The sequence below is a fragment of the Epinephelus fuscoguttatus genome, linkage group LG2 (assembly GCF_011397635.1).
Source record: "Epinephelus fuscoguttatus linkage group LG2, E.fuscoguttatus.final_Chr_v1".
Taxonomy (NCBI): Eukaryota; Metazoa; Chordata; class Actinopteri; order Perciformes; family Serranidae; genus Epinephelus; species Epinephelus fuscoguttatus.
In genome coordinates this window covers 41723828-41748213 of record NC_064753.1, presented here as the reverse complement: position 1 = coordinate 41748213, position 24386 = coordinate 41723828, and the positions used below count along the sequence as shown (strand labels likewise).

Sequence of the window (24386 nt, the reverse complement as noted above, 5' to 3'; positions counted from 1 at the left end):
TTGAGTGGGACAATTGATCATTTTATTGTACAGAGCAAATTACAACAAAGCACCAGTGAGAGCTACCTGTCTTCTTTTTTATTATTTTTATTGTCTTATGTCATAATAAGAATGATAACATATGTCATAAAAGCTGCTGTGCACAGATATAAATACAGGTGTGCTTTAAGATTTTGAAAAAAGTTTGAAAACCACTGCTATAAAGCATCACAAAATATAAAAACCTCCTTCAACTGTGTATAATTCTCCAGCTTGCTACACCTATACATGCTTGTCTCTTATGCAAAACAGATTTTTATGAATCAACATATATATTCCTCGGCCAAAGGCAGATGTGCTTACAATACTTATGCATTGACAGTTTCTTTCTAATATCATTTTGCAGTCAGACTGGCTCCATTTTTAAGTAATCAAAACCCTGTGAATCGCTGCGCTCAGCCAGTTGGAGTGCTTCGTCTAATTTACGAGGAGCATTTGAAGGCAGCATCAGGGTCCCACTCGCTCTCTCTCACATCCGTAACATTACGTCACTTGGTGCTTCAAGCTCCGCTCTTCTCTCCCAACATCCTTGAAGGCGCCCGTCGGTTTCCATGGCGACTCCCGGTACGGAAGGCTGTACCGCCACCTAGCGCCCAAACAGAGACACGTCAGTGAAGAGATGTGGAGCTGCTGCAGCTGAACACTGAAGGTCAGGCACTAACAAATCAATTAAAATCAGATTATCCACATCAGATGACGATGGTCCTACATAACAGGTTATCTAATTCTCACTGAGATTACATTAAGCCTCAACATGCCCTGATTCATTTGTGTTCAATTGTTTAAAAATGTATTTAATTGGATAAGTTAATTAGATTTTTTTTTCACATGTAAAGGTCCGGTCTGATTTGATGTGGTGTTTAATGGGAGGCAGTATTTTTCTGCACAAACATCACAGTGGCAGAATGTAAATCAAGGCCTCAGGGCTGAAATTAGAGCTGAAAAACAATTAGTTGACAGAAAATAATGATCACAAACTTCATGTATCAGTTTCAGACATGTTTCAATCAAAAATGCCAGGGCTGCTTCCAGCATCTCCAATGTGATGATGAGAAGCTTTTCTTTTTGTCTTCATTTCCTGCTGGGCCCCTATGCACCCACACCTACCCACTACCCTCTGTCTATTTTGCATGTACTCTACTGCCTCTTTCATTTTCCAGTAAATACAGCTTCACTCTAAAATGTTTCCTGTAAGCAGCTAATCACCCTTGCAGAAATTACCCAATAATTACATTATGTATACCGCAAACCATGCGATGGCTTTAATCAAACAGTATGTTCATTTGGTTTATATTATATTTACTTTATAATCTGGTTATAGTGTACATTTGTGCATGTAAAGATGACACATGACTCACAGCTGTGTTGACCTGAAGAGCAAGAGACTTTTTTTCCAAGCATCTGTTACATGGCTGATAAAACCACGATCACATATTTTGGTCTTGTAAATTGATAAGTGGCTTCTGGGAAAAATCTATTGGAGAGTTGTCCAATATCTTCAGCATTTCTTTAAATAAAAACAAACTAGTCCTGTTACATGGGAAAATACCAGAAGAGATCTATGAGAGAGATTCTCACTTGTTTTCAATAATTGGGGTAGCAATGATAATACTAATTACAAGGAACTGGTAAACAGATAACCTAACCAATGTTAAATGGAAATATTTGTGAAGGATTTTAGGATTTATTATCATATATTATTGTCACTTATTTCCTGATATTGCCAGTGCTTTTGTTTATGTTTTATGTATGTATTTATGCATTTTCTTTTTTCCATTTTACCTTATCTCTACATATGTTAAGTGAACCTTAAAAAAGCAAAAACAAATAAATAAATAATAGTAAGAAGGATCCGACATTTGCATATCTTGTGACCTTCCTGGACCCCCTTGACAATGAGATTTGAATGCTGCACCTCAAGGGGCTATCCTTTCAATAAATTAAAACATTCTTCAAGTCAAAACCTAGTTTTAAAACCTTTATTAGGCTATTTTAGTTCTGTGCTCTCATGGTACATATTCCAAGATAAAGTTGTGTTCAATCAAATTATCATAAACTACAGAGAAAACATTAAGCCAGGAAGTGTTCCTCCAGCATATGAACCCTGGTCGGTCTCTGCCATGTGTCGTCTGCTGTGTTCTCTGTAGCCACTTACATTTGGATGTGCCAGCATGTTGTTACGTAGCAACAAGGGCAGGTAAATTTATGGTCTAAGCATTACATCTCTACTGGCTGAAAATCAAAACGCAACATCTAGTGGAGATGCTGTGGTAAACCATAATTTAATCTTGCAGAGCTTTTAAGTGTTGGCAGAGAGAGTACAGAGTCTTTTCCATTTAATTCCAGAAGCCATATTAAATATGAGCTTATTAGGTGTGTTGTTTATGAAGCTGTTGGTACACTACACATGATAAGCAGTTTGATTCACTCGATCATAAGGGGCATGTGCTGTACAGGTTTTGGAGACCACCAAATGGGAGGTTTATATGAGGGCAGGACGTGGGGGGTTGGTCAATAGGGGCCCAACAGCAAATACTTGCTCAGGACCCTCATAAAAGTTCATCCAGCCATGACCCCTGCTGGACCAAGAGGGGAAGGGTGATTACAAAACATTGATTACATTTACACACATGGGAAGCCTGTAAAGGACAATTGTATGATATGTGTTGTCATGTTTGTTTCAAATTAAAGTAGGTAATCATAATGACAATCTAGACTAGAGATGGGGGGCTATATGTGCAGCAGGAATGTCTAAAGTTTTCTCTGTTAAAGGGTTTTATTGGGGAACTTTTTCCTTTTCTGCTGTGAGGGTCCAAGACAGAGGTGTGTCATATGCTGGGGCAAATTGTGATTTGTGATATTGGGCTTACAGTTACATACAATTTGCAGACATGCAGCAAGTAGGAACTAGGCAGGTGGAACTAATGTGTTTCCATAAACACTAAAGTGGCAAACTTGTGATTACCTAAAGGGCAGACATTTCCTGCTAAGTAGCAGCAAAGAAGTGTAAAGTGAACAGTGAGTGCTGCTGCTTTCAGGAGCAGAGGAAAGTTAAATACTTTATCACTGACTGAATAAACAGTTGGGTTTGACTCATTTATATAGGACATTTTTAATGAGGCTAAAAGCAGCTTGCCGCCAAGTATTTCCACCTTATGTAATCTGGCCTTCATTCAAAATGATTGGGACACCCTGACGTACAGTATCTCATCTGAGCCCGCCTCTTCCCAGTGATGGACTTGTTGACGTGAGCGCGCATGCTCGCAAAGGGCGGGCCAAATGCTGCTGGTCACACACATAATTGGGCAAACTTTTCACATCTGTAGTAAAGTTGACCAAGAGGCCACTCCTTACGAGCAAGGGAGGGAAAATAGAAAACTCAGAGCCGCGTACAATTTGTACTATTTCACTTTTAGGTGTTTTGTGTTTTTCATTATTTGGTTGGAAACGTGCGGTGTTGAGTTTAAATCCACATTTAGCGCTCGGAGATTTGGAAATAACAGCTGGTATCCACAACACGTTCCTGAAGATGGGACCTTTCCTCTAAGGAGGGCTTGTTTCACGGATTTGGGTAAGTCTGCATGTAATGTGTGTTTTATCTCGCTAACATACGGATGTTTTTGTTTTAAAAGGATCAAGATGTTCCATTTAACTAACGTTGAGCTTTGGTTTCGTTGTCGCCGGGTTACCGCCTCCTCGCTATAAACGTCCCCACATACTGGACATGTAGTGTAACGTTAGTTAACGCTGCTTTTGTGTCTTTTAAGACAAAACAGTCGAGCTAACGTTAGGAAGTTTCTTGATAATCCGGTTTTGCTTGTGTTGTTAACGGTTAATGAGCCAAACTTTACCAGACGGCGGGCGCTCGCTGCCGGTTACGTGACACAAACATTATCTCTGGGGCGGGAACTCTACGCTTTTTTAAATAAGTCACCATATAAATGTAACGTCCTGCTCGTAGTGATGATTCAGCCATTGTTACAAATGTATTAAAGTTTAAAGCGAGCCGCCGCTGTTACCGTAAAGACGTTCCGCGCCAAGGATTTCAAAAAACAGTTTACCTGCGCGGGACGCTAGTTTCCACTTCCTGTGCGCTGCCTCGCGCCGCGCTCCTATTGGCTGTTTCCAACGAAAAGGGGCGGTGCCGCTGCGTCCGTTGGGCCCCGTGATTCGATGGAGGGCACGTCAGTCAGTTACCGCCAATACTAGTCTGGTGTTTTGATTAGATTTAAACTGATTTTATTGTAAATCTTAACAGAAAATTAATTAAATACTCAAATTTAATAACCGTTACGTACTTTGGCACATTGTTATCACGCTGTTTTAAAAATGTCGGGGTTCCGACAAATGTGTTCACTGAAAAAGCGGTAAGGATGCTCCGAAAATATGTAATAAATTTAAAAGCAGTAGTGTTAAAATACTGAGCAAGTAGGTTAAAATATAGATTAATAACACGGTGGATAAACTACAAGAAGGTAACGTTATTGAAAATCTCTTTGGGAAAGATTAAAGGTTGTTAAGGACAAGTATTAGGAAGCATATCTTAACTACTGCTTTTTTTTTATCTTGTTAGGAGAAAATAAATGTTTTATCCATAATTATATTAATGCCTAGCAAACGTTAGCTAATGAAATCTGTATTAAATTCTTATGCTATGGTGGAAAATGTCCAGTACAGCACTTGAATCCCAAAACCTGACCCAGAACTCTGTTTCAAAGGTCAGTAAGAACAAAGGAATCTAAATGTTTCTGTAACTTGTTCACTTCTCTTTTTATGTATTCCAATATACTTTATAAGAACAGATGGGCTTGTATCTAAATTATTACTTATTGTTTTCTCCCAGGATGATGGCTTTGTAGCACCCCAGTTTCCTGTAAATACTCCAAAGAAGTTATCCGGTCAGTGTGCAGTCTCACTGGAGAACCATCTGACCATGGGTCCCCTCACTACGCCTAAAAAAGGAAGGGAAGCGTGTTCTGTCGATCCCTGGACGCCGACTTCCAACCTTAAAATGCTCATCAGTGCTGCTAGTCCTGATATCAGGAACCGAGAGAAGGAGCTGTGCATGGACAACGACGGGCGGGACGGTCTTGACCCTTCACAGGTACAAAGAAAACCCTTGCATTAACACATGAGAGAAACTCTCTGCAAACACGAGGTGTTAAAAGAATGGCATTTCTTATTCATTTATCTCTTCCTGCAGGACAGTGAAAATGGAGACGAGTCAGAGAAAATGATCAGCAGGAAAGACAAGAGTCTGGGTTTGCTCTGTCATAAGTTCCTCGCCCGCTACCCAGATTACCCAAACCCTGCCCTCAATAATGACATTTGCCTGGATGATGTGGCCACTGAACTCAGTATGTCTTCTCTGTCAACTGCTTGTAGTCATCTCAACAAAATCAAATATACGATATCCATGTATTAAGGTTGCATTTAATGTCAGACATTTTGGCAGCAGCTGATGATTGCTTTCATTTTTTAAGATATTTTTTGGGGCATTTTTAAGCCTTTAATCGATAGGACAGACAAGTATGAAAGGGGGGGGGGGGAGAGGGAGTGACATGCAGCAAAGGGCCACAGGCTGGAGTCGAACCTGGGCTGCTGCGGCAACAGCCTTGTACATGGGGTGCCTGCTCTACCACTAAGCCACCGACGCCCCGTGATGATTTATTGTATTTAATGATAATCATCATGATAATACCATAATAACTACAATAATGATAATAACAGAAATCATATGTGTATCATATGTTGACATACATTACATTGTATCATATCTAAATTCATCAGTGATTTCAGTTTAGGAGGAAAATAAACACCTCTCCATCAAAGCTGATTTTCAACTATTTTCCACATTGATCGTAAATTTGAGTTTATGGCAAAATCACACATTTAAATCACAATAGTAGCTGGTTTAAATTAAGTTTATCCCTGCAAGCTGTTTGAATATCTGTGATCAGTTTCTGTTGCTTTTCGTAATACCAGTTAATTTATTAACTTGAGCCTGTTCCCTTAATGTGTGTTCTTTCCACCTGCACAGGTGTAGAACGTAGGCGCATCTACGACATCATGAACGTGCTGGAGAGCCTGCACATGGTGAGCCGCTCGGCCAAGAACCGCTACACGTGGCACGGCCGGACCAAACTGGCTCAGACGCTAGCCATTTTGAAGCAGGTGGGCGAGGAGCACAGGTACGGCCAGCAGATGTTGCACATCCGGCAGCGCCTCCTGGACAAGGAGTTTGACTTTGATGGGGAGGAGAAGGAGAATGAGGAGGTGGTGGAACTGGAGAGCGGGGAGCAGGGACAGAAGGAGCTCTTCTTTGTGGAGCTTCCAGGAGTAGAGTTCAAAGCAGGTGAGAAGCTGAAGTGCGGTGTGTCATATTTCAGGGCAAATTCCTCAAACTTTTTATTTATAAGTGGGTATCAGATTGCATTTATCTCAGCATTCAAAATGGCTGGTATTTTGGTTATTCGTGTGTTTATATAGGTATTAAATATCCTTGTGAATTATGTTTTTTAACTTCTTGTTTGTCCTGTTCAGCCTCTGTGAACAGTCGGAAGGACAAATCTCTACGGGTGATGAGCCAGAAGTTTGTCATGCTCTTCCTGGTGTCTAATCCTCGTGTGGTCAGTCTGGATGTGGCCGCCAAGATCCTGATTGGAGAGGACCAGGTTGCGGATCAGGACAAGAACAAGTTTAAGAGTAAGTACAGAGCCTGCCATTTTCAGTACTGGCATCTACTGCAATGAATTGAAATAGTCATTGTACACTCTCACTTTGTACAGCTGCATGTACACGTTTTAGATGCCAGTGCTGTGTCATGTGTGAATACACTCTGTGTCTCTGTATTGGCAGGAGATAATCTTGCTGTTTGTTTCATGTGTTTGCAGCCAAAGTGCGCCGGCTGTATGATATTGCCAATGTGCTGCGGAGCCTGAAGCTCATCGAGAAAGTCCACGTAACGGAAGAGAGGGGGAGGAAACCAGCCTTTGAATGGGTTGGCCCCGATGAATTCCCACAAGTCAAAGGTATCACCAGACATCTTTTAACATTTACTTAATATTCATATTCTGGTCCACAGTTAGAGGGAATTTCGTGCCTAGCATCACATTGATATTCATCTTTTATGTAGGACTGTGGTGTAAATTGAAATGTATTTTAGGATTTTCAGTTTCCTTTGAGCATTGATTGCCAGTGCTGCTGATGTTATGTTAAATTAATATCTACTAGTTTCACAGATTAAACATTAATCTCTTGTTTCAGACTTGGAAAACGCTGCATCCGAATTACCCCCCAAGAAGAAATGTGTACTGGAGTCCCGTGCATCTGTAAACAACTGTGCCAAAAACCTATTTTCATCCCCTGGTGGCAAACGCAGCTTCACCCGGCACCCCTCCCTCATAAAGCTAGCTAAGAGCATTCAGGAGGACCGCCGAAAGATCAATTCTGCCCCGAGCAGTCCTGTGAAGAGTTCCCCCAGTGAGTATAGATACTGTTAACTATTAAACTAAAAGATTTATTAATTATTGTGGTGTATGTTAATGACACAATCTGTTCCTGTTTTGTCTTCAGGTGATTCGTCAAACACAGATTTTCCAAACAAAATGGCTCGACTTGCTGCTATCTGTAAGATTGAGCTTGACCAAAAGTCATCGTAAGTTTAGTTCCATTTCAGCTGTTATTTAACCTAAACTGTCTGGGGTTCTTTGATTTAATCTGGTGCATTTTTACAAGGTTCAGCTCCTCATTTTAGGTTCTATAAAATAATCATTGTAGAGCTATAGGGTGTTAAATGAGAGTCCTGCTTCTGTTCCAGGACCACAGCTGAGGATCCAAAGCCTGTTGCTGTGAGGCTCGAGCCAACCTCCTCTGTTTCAATGGAACCGCCTCAGGCACCGTTACTGACTCCGACCCAGGAGACTAGAGTCAACACTACTGTCCACCTCACCCCCCACACACCGCTGGCATCCCTGCCTGCGGGCTCTGTTGCCTACATCCCCACACAGTGTTCACCCCTGATCCCCGTCCTGTTACCTCAGCAGCGGGGGAGCGGGCCCTACGCTGTGTATTTGCGCCCTTCCTCCCCCAGGCCGAACCCTCTGGCCAGGCCGCAGCCAACCAGCCTTGCTGTACGATCTATGACCTTTGAGGATAAGACCGGGCAGAGCCCGACAGGCCAGTATGCAGCCAAGAACCTGCAGACCATCAGGGCGTCAGACATCAGCCCCTTGACGCTAAAGCGGCTGCGTTCGGATTCAGCTTTGGAGAGCAGCCCCTCCAAAGCCAAGAGGACAGACCCCAACTTCAAGGTAAAACATTAAAAAAAACACACATACATTCTGATTGATTCAAGTTAAGCTGCAAGTGGCTAGTCTTTTGCAAATTCCTCCATGTTAGAAACGTCAAAGAGCATGTGGTTTTTTATCAATAAAACTGATGTTTAAAATGTAATAATTTTAAAATATTTCCTACGTTGTTATGTATTTCTAACAAAGAGTATTTCCCACCATCTCCTGTTGGCCTCCTGTAGGACACCTCTCCAAAACTGTGTGAGATCCTGCAGGCCCGTCTGAAAGCCCGTCGTGGCACTCAGCTCTCAAGCCGGCCCTCACCTCGCGCCCTCCACCTGGATCCCGAGTTTGTTAACACCCCTGGAGCTGCTGTAGCCAATCCGACACTAGAACAGACCTTGGAGAACCTCCTGGACAAAGAGGAGAAGACGGCAAATTCTGATAGCGAGGCGGGATTAACACCAGTCAGAGTCGTACCCCTCACGCCAGGACAACTCCATGCTGAGGTAACTGCATGAATAAGATCCTTACTAGGCCTCAGTAAACAAGAGAAAGTCTTTTAATACCTCATGTTGTGTTCATCAATTCACAGCAGTTTGTGTGATAATTATTTGTCTGCCCTTCCAGACTTTAGTACCAGCCGGATACCTGATCCCAATCTCCCAGCAGTCCCTCGTCAGTGAAAAGGAAATTCAGGGTTTGGGGAGAGAAAGTAACAAGGCCTCAACTCCCACTTACAACATCTACCAAACCCCAACTGCAGGTAAAGATGTCACTAAATGTCATAAAATGTTACTTTTACAGTTGATCGATCAATTTTTCTAACCAGCAGTCCAAAAGCCCAAATATATTCAGTTTAAAATGACATAAAATTGAGAAAATTGATTTTAAAAAATCTCTGAATCGCCTAACCCCTTAAGCATGGACGATGATTCTCCTTTTTACTTTAGGGCTTTTGCTTTTCCTTTGATAAGTTAGTCTCAGTTTTTCTGTAATGACTCTTTAAAAGCTCAAAATTAATGTGCTAATAACTGTAGATTAGATTAAAGGCCTATACACATTTTTACTGGTTTCATTTTGTCATCCACAGGTTCCAGACCTGACCTAGCCCAGGAGATTACACCCACCAGCCTTCGTCTTCACAAACCCGCTGCTGCCGCTTCACCACACACCACCCAACAGCCCCACCGGCTCCACAGCCCCAGTCCTGCCATCCTCAACTTCACCCTGCAGAACCTGGGTCTGATCTCAGGCTCCAGCCCAGGAAACGCTTTTGCTGCCCCCCACACTCCGGAGTGTGGCAACACAATTCCCAGCCCGCTGGCTCTGCATCAGAGAGGCATGGTTTTCATCAAACCTGTGTCACCTGTGCCTCTGCAGCAGTCTGTATCAGGGCAGCCAATGACCCTGATCAGTTTGCAACAGGTAAAAAAAACAAAAACTTTTTTTTTTTTTTTTTTTTTTGCTATTTGAAATGAAAGGGGCACTTTTAACCTGTGAAAACACTTGTATAACTTTTTCCATGGTTCTGTCGGAGGTTAGTCAAGTCTGAGAAAATTAATAAAGTAATGTCTTTTGAGTCAAAGTAATAGTACGAGAGACTTGATTTGGACTGTTCACCCTTTTATAAAATCTGTCTCTACTAGGTGCCCCAACCTTATGGAAATGCACAAATAATTTGTGGGAGACATCAGTAATTCTGCCGTTTCTCACATTTAGCCTGAAAACCTAAACAGCTCCTTCTTGTGCTATTTTTAAAGGGTCGGTTCACTCAAACCACAGCCAAAAAACAGGTATTTAGCGTGTCTAGCCATGGAGCTGGTTTCAGTTTTAAGCACTGAGGTTTTGGGTTATCTGTTTCAGGAAACTGCAGACCCCGCCATCTGCAGCTTTCACAACAAGAGATGCTTTGGGGGAAAGTAGTTCAATCAGGAGAGATTTCATTTAGAGTGAACAGTAACTTATTACATGGTACTCAATAAAGACGAATAGTGACTGTCTTTTAGACCCCATCGTGACATAGTATATTTAGGGGGGAAAAGATGGCATGATTAGTTTAGGAATATTCCCCCAGTGAGGTCTAGACACTGATGATGAAGGTGAAGAATGTTGGTGAAGATAAGGATGATGGGATGTGAAGCAGGACTGGGCACTAGATGTGCTGAACACTGGGGGTCAATGGGATGGAGGAGGGCCACATCTGTTCGTCCTGAATTAACAACTGACATCAGCAGAGAGGAAAATGGTTTTATGTTTGACAGCAACGATATGATTGGCTTAGGGAGATCGTGGCTAAATTCAGTTGGATTAATTTAGAGTATCGCCCATAGTTAGCTGATGGAGTAGAAGCCAAAAGATTGGGCGGAGGGATTTGTGAATGAATGAGACTTCCTGACTGAACTTTCGCTAAGCTTCATTTCCAATATAATTGTTCACAGTGAGGTCTGTGGATTATCTTCACTAACAGAGACATTTTTGGGGGGAAATACAAGTTGCTTTTGATTTGTTTGAACTCGTCCTTTAAGATTAAACACTAACTGAATATTGTCTGTTGTCCAGCCTCTGATGACCACCCCAAAAGGGACAGGACTCCCCCAGCACAGCTTCTTCCACACGCCGGTACCCCTCTCGCCTCTGGCTGCCATGGTAACCACCAATGGACAACTGGGCACCAAAACTGTTTACATCCCTCAGAGGAAGCTGGACGTTGCCACTGAGGACACTTGAATTCCCTGAAAGAAACCCACTGATGACTGTGTACATTGTGTGTGTGTGTGTGGGTGTTTGTTCGTATTGTGGGTGGGTGGGTGGGTGTCTTTTTATTTTTGTCTGTTTAGCAATTTACATTTTTCACAACCTCTGAACATTTCACAGCACCCTCACTGCCTTCATTTTCATCACAGCCGTCTCTAAAAATAGCTGCCATGCAGACTTCGGCTGTGGCCCAGTGGACAGATTTCAAACCAGCTTCGCCAGATACTCACGAACACTATTGTCATGCTTATTGTGATGCTGGTAAAAACTGTTTTCCCAGGATTAAATTTGCATAAGTTAATGGAGGAGAATGAATTTTATTGGTTTTGTTTGTTTATTTTAGTCATTTCTGCTAATGTGTGTAATGTGAACACCAAATGTCCTTTCTTTGAATTACCAAGAGTAGTAAAAAACAAAAGAAAAAAGAGCAACACACTTGAGTCAGATGGATGTTTTGACTGCATGATAAATTTGATTGGAAATATTGCTGATTGACTATTGAATTCTCTAAGGTAAACCCAATGATATGGCTTTTGCACATATGTAAGTTAACTGTTACCTCTGTTGAAAATGGATTTATTCAGAAAATGTGAATATTTGTCATTATAGGACTAATCAGACATTTTGATACATTTAATTTATAAGGAAATTACCTTTGTTCCAGATGTCCTGCTAAATGCAAAATTTTAATACATTTTTCTGTGAAAATCATGTGGTGTTCTGTGGTTTGGTTTGCAGCGACTCATCTTTACAACTATTATATTGGACTTAGTAAGACAAGTGGGGCGGCTACCACCAAATATTTTCATTATAGATTAATCTGTTTATTATTTTTACTATCAATCGTTTAGTCTATGAAATAAGAAAATTACTCACCCCAGATTCCCAGGGCTCACAGTGACATTTTCAAATATCTTGTTTTGACTAACCAACAGTACAAAACCTAAATTACGATGAAATCCAGTATTGAGCAAGAGGCCTGCAGACAGTAGCAACAAAACAGGCTGCAATGTAACTGTCGCTTTGTTCACACAGTCAGTGTACATCCACTAAAAGTGCTTGTTTTTGCCACTTTCATGTTCAGAATATTTTTCGGAGTGTCTGATATTATCGAAAGAATCCCTACAGAGATTGACCTTTTTGCTAAAGAGTAAGATCCTTTTTGTTTAACCAGAAACAGCCCAGAAACATCCCACATTCCATTTAAATTAACAGTAGTTTTATCATTGTAAAACACTTTATTTAAAGACAACAGAAAAAAATGAAACTCCTTTAGGTAAATATCTGCCAAACTACGACTTGACTGTACAATGCCTTACAATTTGCCTCAGCAGTTTATATTCATGCTAACGTTAGTTGTCTAACTTAAGCCTATTAGCTAGCACACACACACACACAACTTAACAACAATTAAGCTAGAGAAACTGTAACAATTGCTGTCAGTCACCCACCAACACTACACACCTCTCTGTTTCTATTACACCATCATGATGATTATTAACTTACTTAACATTACTATTTATGGTTTTATTTACTGATTAATTTATGGCATCTGCTGGCTAACATTTGCTAAACAAAGTACAAATGCTAACTAAGTTCACTGACAAAGTAACAAGTACTGTTTAGTGATAAAGGTCCAGATTTATAATAATTTGGTGATTAGTTTCACCTCCTGATTATATTAGGAAACGTCATAGAGTTAACGTTAGCTCTCCATAGTATTATTAACTTAACTACCATTAAGCAATTGAAAGATGATTAAGTATTGATAATCAAATACATGTAGTCAACAATACTACCCGCTAACAGCAGGTAGGTAAGGTATCCTGGACCCAGTGGACTTGAGATGAGTTATATGCAGCTAATGGACAGAGTCATGATCTGTTTGGAACCCAATAACGAGGATAACAAATATGCACATTAACTCTGGTTCCAAAGCAAAATTTGAACATAAAATGCATCAGTAAATACCCCACTCGTCAATTTTGAAGCTTTTATGTGTCTTAAAAGAGACGGTTGCTAAGTGGCTAAAAACATCATCACGCCAAACATGGCTTCACAGCCTCTTTGTGGTAGTGTTGTTAACTCTGCAACTGTGGTTTTGTTCTTTTATAGCCTAATGTTAGCTTTTTACTTCTGGCAATTGCATTCAGGCTTCAATAATCATAAAAGTGGTGTTCCTTTGTGATTATCTTGCTGAACAAAATGTAAGTCTCATAAACATTTGTTTGCCACAGAGCTTATTTTCTCAAACTATCCAAAATCCAATTGAAAAATCCCATTGGATTTTTGACAACGGAACCAATGGGAAGCTAACTTCTGTGTTGGCCTCCAGAAAAACACAGTGCTCCATCAATGAGTCCTAAAGCCCAGCAATGAGTTGGCGCTTTGGCAGAAATTGGCACCACCGGTTCCCTCGTCTCCAAGTCAATGGGTTTTTGGTCAGATGCTTGAAATTACGTCTGTGTTAAACACAAGTTTAAGAGACTTTCACATTTTGTTCTACGACAAACTACGACAGTAAATACCCCACTTGTGAATTTTGAAGCTTTTATGTGTCTTTAAAAAGGTAGGTTCTGACAAATGGCTAAATGAGACTACAGAACATCACCACACACGGCTTTACAGCCTCCTTGTGGTAGGAATGTTAAGTCATGTGACTGGTTTATAGTCTTAAGTTAGCTTTTTACTTCTGGCGATGGCATTGCGGTTTCAAAAATCATGAAAGTGGTGTTCATTTGTGAAGATTTGTGAACAAGTACCATAAACATTTGTTTGCCACAGAGCTTATTTTCTGCAATAATCCAGAATCCAATGGAAAAATCCTGCAGGCTTTTTGATAAGGGAACTAGACTGATAACTTCTGCATTGGCCTACAGAAAAACGTCATATCTGGAGCACTGTATAACAAGGAAAACAAATGCACACATTTACATAAAATATAATGTCAGTAAACATCACGTAAAGTGTGTTTTTTAATACGGTATAAGGATTTTTCAGTTTAAGGTGAAACAGCACAGATAGGATGTTTTATGGTTTGATTTGCTCTTCTCGCTCCATTAACTACAATAGAAGGGCCTCCAAACTCTGGCTACAATGCTAAATTTGAACGCTATCACTGACCTTCCTTCTTATAAAATTTACTTGGTTCCTGACTTAAATGTTACAGAACCAACCAATCAAAAGCTAGGAGCACTTAGACTGAGGTAATTACGAGGAAAATATGTAGCTTTTACATTTTAATGTAACTGTTTTAAAAGTGATGAAAGTATTTAAACATGTAAATATGTACACTGAACAAAAACACAACACTTTTGTTTTTGCTCCCATTTTTCATGAGCTGAACTCAAAGATCTAAAACATTTTCTACATACACAAAAGACCATTTCTCACAAATATTGTTGACAAATCTGTCTAAATCTGTGTTAGTGAGCACTTCTCCTTTGCCGAGATAATCCATCCCACCTCACAGGTGTGGCATATCAAGATGCTGATTAGACAGCATGAATATTGCACAGGTGTGCCTTAGGCTGGCCACAATAAAAGGCCACTCTAAAATGTTCAGTTTTGCTTTACTGGGGGGGGGGGGGGGGGGGGTCAGAAAACCTGTCAGTATCTGCTGTGACCACCATTTGCCTCACGCAGTGCAACACATCTCCTTCGCATAGAGTTGATCAGGTTGTTGATTGTGGCCTGTGGAATGTTGGTCCACTCCTCTTCAATGGCTGTGCGAAGTTGCTGGATATTGGCAGGAACTGGAACACGCTGTCGTATACGCCGATCCAGAGCATCCCAAACATGCTCAACGGGTGACATGTCGGTGAGTATGCTGGCCATGCAAGAACTGGGATGTTGACATCAGCAAACCGCTCACCCACATGACGCCACACACGCTGTCTGCCATCTGCCCTGAACAGTGAAAACTGGGATTCATCTGTGAAGAGAACACCTCTCCAACATGCCAGACGCCATCGAATGTGAGCATTTGCCCACTCAAGTCAGTTACGACGAACTGCAGTCAGGTCGAGACCCCGATGAGGATGACGAGCATGCAGATGAGCTTCCCTGAGATGGTTTCTGACAGTTTGTGCAGAAATTATTTGGTTATGCAAACCGATTGTTGCAGCAGCTGTCCAGGTGGCTGGTCTCAGACGATCTTGGAGGTGAACATGCTGGATGTGGAGGTCCTTGGCTGGTGTGGTTACACGTGGTCTGTGGTTGTGAGGTCGTTTGGATTTACTGCCAAATTGTCTGAAACACCTTTGGAGACGGCTTATGGTAGAGAAATGAACATTAAATTCACAGGAAACAGCTCTGGTGGACATTCCTGCAGTCAGCATGCCAATTGCACGCTAACTTGCGACATCTGTGGCATTGTGCTGTGTGATAAAACTGAACATTTTAGAGTGGCCTTTTATTGTGGCCAGCCTAAGGCACACCTGTGCAATATTCATGCTGTCTAATCAGCATCTTGATATGCCACACCTGTGAGGTGGGATGGATTATCGCGGCAAAGGAGAAGTGCTCACTAACACAGATTTAGACAAATTTGTGAACAATATTTGAGGGAAATGGTCTTTTGTGTATGTAGAAAATGTTTTAGATCTTTGAGTTCAGCTCATGAAAAATGGGAGCAAAAACAAAAGGTGTTACGTTTATATTTTTGTTCAGTGTACATAGTTAACTGTAGAATTAACTCAAATATAACTATGAATTAACTTCACCTGAACCTGAACCTGAACCTTAGTCAACTATTGTACTTTCTGGTGTGTCTGTGTGTGCGTCATTAGCCTTGCTCAACACTGTGTTCATATTCAGATGTGCAGTTGTCATTTGCACGCTTTGAGTTCTCATCATTTCTGTACATAATCCTATAAAATACCATTTGCGTGGCTCCCGGCATGCAGCTGTCAGTTTATGGTCTGTCATGGTTAGAGTTTCCTGTGTCTGTCTGTGGGTCCAGAACAAATGTTTGTGGCTGATGTTCAGACCTCTTTCAGCCTGTGATGAGGGGTCAGAGGCGTCTGCTTTGTCACAAGTTATTTTAGGGGGATAGTTTCATTGGAGCGTCACCACTGGACTGTGATGATGGCGAGATGGAGGGTATTTAAGCTGTCCGGGGAGCGATCACTGTCATGCTAGGACCGAAGCACACAGGCTTGGATTCAAGGTAAGGACTCGTTTCTGCTGTAGTAACGCTTCCTGTTTGTAGTGGAGTGGTATAGTATATGTAAAACAGGGATTATGTGGTTGATTTATGATCAGGCTATACTTATATTAAGTGGAATTACATTGACTTTATTAGACTTGACATACACCTAAACAAGAGGAGTTAATTCTGTGTGACGTTCCTGGTTTGTCTGAAGTAAATCAGACAGTTCCTGTGGTGTCTGATGGAGAGGCAGCTTGGCTTTTGTCTGTCTGATGTCTCAGTAAAGCCTCTGTTCCTAGAATATCACATACCAGTCCTGTGAGGTGATGGGCAGCCTTTGATATGGGCAGGGAGGTGGAATGTCAGACAGAAGGCCAGACAGGGCAGCGCGGCCACATCTCCAGGCTGAAGTTAGAGTCAAAGAGAGATAAAAACCACTATTGATCGAACTGATGAGGAAATAGGAGTAACACTGTGTAAGAGTAGACTGGTCTTGGTGTTTCAGTAGATACCACATTTTGACAAACTGCGTGTTGAAAAAATACAGCAGGACAAGACATCACACAGGCACGGTTAGGTGTAAGGGCTTATTTATTGATCCCTTAACTACTTAAAACAAAACTTATAGAGAGGCTATTTAGATTTAAGTTTAACTCTCACTCCTGTGTTACCTACATACTTCAGTCTAGTATCACATCTAACAGCAAACACTATGGCTTTTATTTTGCTGAGAAAATGTTAGGAATCTCTTGGATGTCTGATCTGCTGGTGCAGATTTCTTGTTTGCAATGCTGACACAATTAATGGAATACTTAATAACATAATAAATATTGCATTTACTGAACGAAATTATCACTTACGAAAAAAAATAATTAACATGCTGGGAGGTCCGAGCTCATCTTCATTTATAATCTTCATCTTCATATAATTAGAGAGGAGTATTCTGACTGTTTAAGACACTGCATTTGACTAGAGCGGAAATAATTAATTTATTGCCAACAATTTTGATTTTTGATTCATCTTTTCAATATATTTTTAGCATGTATTCCTCAAATATGAACATTGGCTGTTTTTGTATATCATTGTTAACTTTGAGTTTTGGCCCGTTTGTGAGACAACACGAGCAGTTTGAAGATGTCTCGTTGCATTTTGGGGAATTATGATGGGCACATTTCATTCACTATATCAAATGATTCATTGAGTAGTAACTGAGAATTTAATCTGCAGAGTAATTGTGAAGGGGTTTAAATTGCAAGTTTCATCATGGCACAATATTATATTGATCCTCTGGATAACTTTGCTGATATCACAAAGTCTGACACGATAGGATTTTGATTCGATCCAATTCAGGGGCCTGTGATCAATATGACACAATATTACTTAAAAAATATTATGGTTATAATTTTTGACAGTCAGTAACCAGTACATTGTCTAATAACTAAATAAGTAATCTGTTCCAGTTTGTTATTTTGTGTGTCTCTAAGATGCCAAACTGGGGAGGAGGTGTCAAGTGTGGGGCCTGTGAGAAGACTGTGTACCATGCAGAGGAGATCCAGTGTAATGGGAGAAGCTTCCACAAGACCTGTTTCCTCTGCAGTGAGCACACTGGTTCCTTTTTCTTAGAATCGCACTGTCATGGTGGATCAGCAGAACACAGAGCTGTTTAACATTGTCCCTCCATGTTTCTGCGTGCCTCATTTGCTCTTATCAATTGACTTCTTGACATGTTTGGGTGCTGACGATGATGGCCGCCTCTGACCTGACAGTAGAGCCAAATAACACAGGAGCATCTGTCTGTTTGCTCTTTATCTTTTGTAGACTCTGTTTTTGTGGTTTTATTTTATTCATACCTCTTGTATTATTATTTCCCCTTCATTATTTATGTCTTCTTACCTTCTTTTAACTTTTTCTTTACTTTCTTTCTTTTTGCTCAATTCTCAATATTTCTTTTTACTAGCTTCCTTTTCAGTCTATTTTTTAACTTCCTGTCTTCATTTTGTTTCATTTTTTCTCTTCTTTTTCTTTATTGCATCCCGTATTACACCTTCCTTCCTTTTTGTCTTTCTTGTCGGCTTTCGTTTCCCTTTTTTCTTGCATCCATCTCACACTCTTTTTTATTTCCTCTCTTTCTCTTCACACTAATCACCTCTCCTCTTTCTGCTCTTCATCCTCCTCTTACTGCTCTTTTCCTTTTTAATCAACCATGTTCTCTCAGCACTCTTACATTTTTCTCTATTAAATGCCCTTTTCTCATGTGTCTTCCTAATTGAATGGCCGCTCTCTGACCCATCATAGCTTCCCCTCCTCTCCTTCTGCTTGTCCGTGCATCCTGACCTGAACTGTCCCGTTGTGATACAGCCAAAGTTCCTCGGCCATAACCAGCAGCTGCAGTCTAATCCAGAGACATTTTGTATAGGTTTACTGTTCTCTCCACAAACAAACACTCACCAGCTGGTTGGGTGTCAGTCTGTGTGATTGTTGGATTGTTCCAGCGGGAGCTCTGAAAGGCCTCTGCGATTAGCTCACCTATCTGCTAAGTGTTCATCTTTTCTCGAACATTCACCTCACACTCCCATCTCCTCCTACAAATAGAAACAAGACATCAGTGCCACTGTTGACTGATAAAACCAGCACAGGTGGGAGCTTTATTTAACCTCCGTTACTCCACGATGACAACCCCCAGTCTGGACAAACTGAAACCACCTCATTGTCAGCTGGTTTAAATGTGTAAAAATATTTGTGTTTCTTTCACACAGTGACCTGCAGAAAAGGGTTGGACAGCACCACGGTTGCAGCGCACGAGTCTGAGATTTACTGCAAATCCTGCTATGGCAAGAAATATGGGCCAAAAGGCTACGGATACGGGCAAGGAGCCGGAGCTCTGAGCTCTGACCCTCCTAAACATGGATATTCAAGCCTGCCAAATGTGGAGTATGTGTTCACACTGTAGTTAATAAGTCTGGGCTTTCATTAAAGGGCCATTACACACAAATGTACTCCCACTGGTATCAAGCTTTATGTATGGATGCTTAATGCTATCCACCTGTAAGATGTCTGGCAGTACCCCTTCATTATTGGTGATTTGGGTAAATTGAGCCTTTAATTATTGCCCTTCAAACTGCAGTTCCAGTATGAAGTTACTTTCTCAACACAGCTGCAGAAACAAGTCTGTAACACTGTGAATAATGCCCCATGATATTGTGAATATTCAAAGATTGTGAATACATAGCATATTGGCTGTTGGCAGATTGAAAACAGACCTGTCTTAAAGAACCCACAAAAATGGAACTACTTGTAAGAAAGTCTTTTTTTTCTAGCTCTAAATCAAGACCAGCTCCTTCAGGCTCCAGTGACCACAGAGCTTCCCCGAAGTTAAGTGAACATAAATCTTCCCCCAAGTTCGGATATTCAGACCGCTGCCCTCGCTGCTCCAAAGCTGTCTACGCAGCAGAGAAGGTGATGGGAGCAGGAAAGGTAAGGATGATCCTGAGGGGGCTTTTTAGTCTCTGGCTTTATGTTTTTATGTAGTTTTGTTTATTGTAGTTTTTATTTCCACACATTTTCTTTAATGTAAAGTTGGATCTACTTGTTTTTCTGTTGACCCAGCAGGCTGAAAGCAGTCAGAACTCAGCCCTCATGACTCTAAATAATCTTCTCAAACAGTACGCTTTTTTGAAATGTTTTTTGTGTTGCTCAAAGTGACACTACAGAGGGCTTCTTAGAGCCAAAACAACTGGTGTAATACAAAATACAGCAAACACTCTATAACCTAAAGAGAACCAAGAAAGAAATACTGTGCGAGAACACTGAGGTAGAGTCAGTCCAGTCAAATAGAGGTTGGAGCATAGAATAGTGTGATATACTCCCAAAGGCTGATGAGCTGATTGAGCAGGGCTGGTGAGTGCTGATTGCAGGCAGCTGCACCAACTCTGAGCCAAGGAAGCAGGTAGGGACCTCTGGTGGATCTGGAGGAGGAGCACAGGGATTAGTAACAGCCAGCATGAGAAGACGATCTGCCAGTGTGACAAGTGGTTGTGGTCCAATAGCCTATTTATATAGTAACAATTACAGAAACATTCTGACCCCAAACTTGCACAAGGACAAACTAGAAATACCTTAAAAAGCAATCAATCTGTGTAAATACTTGACCCCACAAATGACCATTTAGATATCAATTACTCACCCCATGTTACTTTGAAGACAATTCCAGAAAGTTCTATTTTAACTTCATCAGTCCACAGGACTTGTTTCCAAAAAGCATCAGGCTTGTTCAGATGTTCCTTTGCAAGCTTCTAATGCTGAATTTTGTGGTGAGGACACAGGAAAGGTTTTCTTCTGATGACTCTTCCATGAAGGTCATATTTGTACAGGTGTCACAGTAGAGCAGTGCACCACCACTCCAGAGTCTGATAAATCTTCCTGCAAGTCTTTTGCAGTCAAAAGGCGATTTTGATTTGCCTTTCTCTCAGAAAGTTTTCTAAGTCTTCCAGACCTCAGCTTGACCTCCACAGTTCCTGTTAACTGCCATTTCTTAATGACATTATGAAACAGCTCCCTGAAAACACTTTGCTATCTTCTTATAGTCTCCTCCTGCTTTGTGGGCATAGGTTATTTTAGTGTTCAGAGTGCTCGGCAGCTGTTTAGAGGAGCTCATGGCTGCTGATTGTTGGAACAAGGTTTCAGGAGTCAGAATATTTATAAAGCTTTGAAATTTGCATCACCTGGCCTTTCCTAATGGTGACTGTGAACAAGCCAGAGTCCTAACAAGCTAATTAAAGTCTAAGACCCTATTAAAAGTTGTGAGAGGTGAGCAAACTTTTGCATGGTGCTTCTTTCCTTTTTTCCACTCTAAAATTGTACAAAACAAAAATAATTCACTGATCTTGCCTAAAATGAAAAGCATGTTTAATCTGTAACCTTATGCTTTTTGGAGATCAGTTCATCTTCTACTTACTTAACTCTTCACAGTTAAGAAATTTTGGGTGCCCAAACTTTTGCATGCCACTTTATCCACAGTATGTTTTTTCAAAGCCAGACTCCATTGATAAAGACAGTAATTTTGCCTAGCTAAACACAGGAGGTGCTGGTTTGCCACTGCCTCAATCTGTCGTTTGTGCTAAAGTGTAACTTTAGTGAATCTGAACTAGCCCTTTAAATACAAAAGTCACACAATAACATAAACAAACTAACAAGTGTATTCCTGTACAATCTCCTCCAAACTTTTCTGTTGTAATTGTCCTTGAATGCAGCATAAGGACAGAGGGCTCCATCCGCGACCATATACCTTTCTGACATTGAGCATAAATAAGCCTTTAGACTGTTTGTTCTGTGACAAATGGGACAAGCTAAGTTTTACCTTAGCTTTATTTTTATTTATTATTATTATTATTATCATCACTTATTCTGTGTGTGTCTTTAGCCCTGGCATAAAACCTGTTTCCGCTGTGTCATGTGTGGTAAAAGTCTGGAGTCGACCACAGTGACAGACAAGGACGGAGAGCTGTACTGTAAAGGTACACACATATACTGTATAGGATCCAATACCACAGGATCCACCTGACACTGCACTGAAGGCACTTTGATAGCACATTATGGTCATAAATATGGAAATATAGCAGTGCAGAACACAGTATAGACCACACACAGATCAGATTTGAAAATGTTCATCATTAAATCAGCATTGTTTTCTATTTTCTCCTCAGTCTGCTACGCCAAAAACTTCGGCCCGAAAGGATTTGGACTGGGGAACGAGGCCATGTTGGAGTAACAACAGTGAACACACCTTCAAACTCACATTAACTGTGTCACATGGTAGCTGTTTCAGTGGAGCCTTTACCTTTATGATGGACGACGTTTGTAATATATGAAAGACGTAGACACCATATTGGGCATCAGAATCCTGGGCAGGTAAACTAACAGAAAGCTAGACATTAAAGTTACTATTAGTCTGAAAATTGTGAGTAGAAACTGAAAATACTTTGTTTCCTTAAAATGTGTCCTGAATGAAATTTATTTACAAAAAAAATGACAGTTTTTATAAATAAAGGGAGGAAACACAACATTTAAAAACAGTCTGGGGTCCATGTCTTTTACTCACACACAGAAAAGAGCTGAACTCCTCATTACAGGAATACATTCCTGATTTTAGATTCATCTATTGTTTGTATTACTAATTATAGTTCTGATGATAACAACTCGCCCGTCCCAGCTTATAAGTCGATGAATTTATGTCCTCCTGCTGTGAGAATACAATTAGCAGTGCCTCATCTTGTTAAAGTTAATTATTAATAGAATAATATTTGCATTCATAAATAATTCTGTGCAATAATTAATTAGAATAATCAAGGCAACAAGTGATTAACAAATGGAATGTGTTAATTCTTCCCAAACAATTATGTGTGAGCAGCTGTGCAGAGCGGGACGGGATTAGATGTTTCTGTCAAACTAAAATTAGAGCTGTTATCTCACACTGTTGAATTAGAAGAGATGAGAACACAGAGGGAAACATGCAGAGTAAAAGGCAGTCTGACAGAGCACTCTGTTCAGAACACTATTATTGTGCCTTAAAGTTCAAACCTGCAGAAACTTTTATCACAGTGGCTGCATCAGGGTCGTTCTCGTGAAACCACGGTCCACTTAGGTCTGGAAACTTTTTGAAAATCTGACACATATCTAGAGAAGTGTATTGATACAACATTTTCATTTCCATTACCGTATGTCTTTTCTATCATAATACACAAAGTGATGGAAATGATGGTTGTGAAAATGACATTTTGTCACATTTAAAAAAAACTCCTTATGATATGTTGGCTGGCTAATCTTAGCTTTCATGTTAGCATTAAACATACATAAAATAATGTGTTATTTTTCTCATTATTTGTACATTTAAAGTCAAATATGAGCTATTTGGAAATGACAGCCAATAACACCCTGATTTCTTCTTATTCTAAACTTTAAGACTTATTAATACCTTTTAATATCACCTTATATTAAATTTAAGACCAAACCTGCAACGGAAATGAACATTAAGGAAAGATGACAACAATTGGGTGAGTTTAAGTTCAATGTAAAGAAAACAAAATCTGAATTTAAGACAATTTAAGACTGTTTAAGGACATGTAGACACCCTGTTATTTCCGTTCCTTCCATGGAGTTAAATATCATACAGCATGATAGGAAATAATAGTAACCTCAAGGGACAGCTGTCTTTTTTATGACAATATAAATACTAATACAGCGGGTAAAATAAATATTGAACACGTCACCATTTTTCTCAGTAACTATATTTCTAAAGGTGCTATTGTCATGAAATTTTCCCCAGATGTCGGTAACAACCCATGCAATCCACACATGCAAAGAAATCAAACCATAGATGTCCATAAATTAAGTTATGTGTAATAATGTGAAATGACACAGGGAAAAAGTATTGAACACATGACGAAAGGGAGGTGCAAAAAGGCATGGAAAGCCAAGACACCAGCTGAAATCTATCAGTAATTAGAAAGCAATCCTGCCACTTGTCAGTGCAAATTAATATCAGCTGGTTCAGTCCCAAATGATGGCCTATAAAAAGGTGTCTCATTACCAAGGTGTCACACAAGAAGCATCTCATGATGGGTAAAACCAAAGAGCTGTCTCAAGACCTTCACAACCTTATTGTTGCAAAGCATACTGATAGTATTGGTTACAGAAGGATTTCTAAACTTCTGAATGTTCCATTGAGCACTGTTGGGGCCATAATCCGGAAGTGGAAAGAACATCATTTCACCATAAACCGGCCACGACCAGGTGCTCCTCGCAAGATTTCTGACAGAGGAATGAAAAGAATTATCAGAAGAGTTGTCCAAGAGCCAAGGACCACTTGTGGAGAGCTTCAGAAAGACCTAGAATTAGCAGGTACAATTGTTTCAAAGAAAACAATAAGTAATGCACTCAACCGCCATGGCCTGTATGCACGCTCACCACGCAAGACTCCATTGCTGAAGAAAAAGCATGTTGAAGCACGTTTAAAGTTTGCTGCACAACATTTAGACAAGCCTGTGAAATACTGGGAGAATATAGTCTGGTCAGATGAGACCAAAATTGAACTCTTTGGATGCCATAATACACACCATGTTTGGAGGTCAAATGGCACTGCACATCACCCC

General features: G+C 40.5%; 2 protein-coding genes and 1 long non-coding RNA gene across 5 annotated transcripts; 2 read left to right on the top strand and 1 right to left on the bottom strand.

Moving 5' to 3' along the window:
* LOC125900528 (uncharacterized) lies at positions 1-18965 on the bottom strand. The gene is made up of 3 exons (XR_007450863.1): positions 18688-18965; positions 16551-16644; positions 1-625 (listed from the first exon to the last, which is right to left on the bottom strand). It is a non-coding gene; the product is annotated as an uncharacterized LOC125900528 (long non-coding RNA).
* Positions 3341-11133, top strand: e2f8 (E2F transcription factor 8). 3 transcript variants are annotated; one of them, XM_049595227.1, is made up of 13 exons: positions 3341-3610; positions 4883-5143; positions 5243-5396; positions 6080-6394; positions 6583-6744; positions 6933-7070; positions 7306-7521; positions 7615-7696; positions 7859-8351; positions 8573-8839; positions 8961-9096; positions 9424-9758; positions 10893-11133. In XM_049595227.1, exons 2-13 carry the CDS (start codon positions 4973-4975, stop codon positions 11058-11060), a joined length of 2637 nt encoding a protein of 878 aa, XP_049451184.1. In that variant the 5' UTR covers positions 3341-3610; positions 4883-4972; the 3' UTR covers positions 11061-11133. The 3 variants fall into 3 exon arrangements, with proteins under 3 accessions (XP_049451184.1, XP_049451189.1, XP_049451178.1); XM_049595232.1 differs by lacking the exon at positions 3341-3610 and adding an exon at positions 4243-4406; XM_049595221.1 differs by lacking the exon at positions 3341-3610 and adding an exon at positions 4684-4757.
* Positions 16111-22310, top strand: csrp3 (cysteine and glycine-rich protein 3 (cardiac LIM protein)). The gene is made up of 6 exons (XM_049595523.1): positions 16111-16257; positions 17724-17835; positions 18996-19170; positions 19557-19713; positions 21659-21752; positions 21942-22310. The coding sequence occupies exons 2-6, from the start codon at positions 17724-17726 to the stop codon at positions 22004-22006; spliced, it is 603 nt and encodes a 200-aa protein (XP_049451480.1). The 5' UTR covers positions 16111-16257; the 3' UTR covers positions 22007-22310.
* Positions 22311-24386: the final 2076 nt, after the last annotated feature.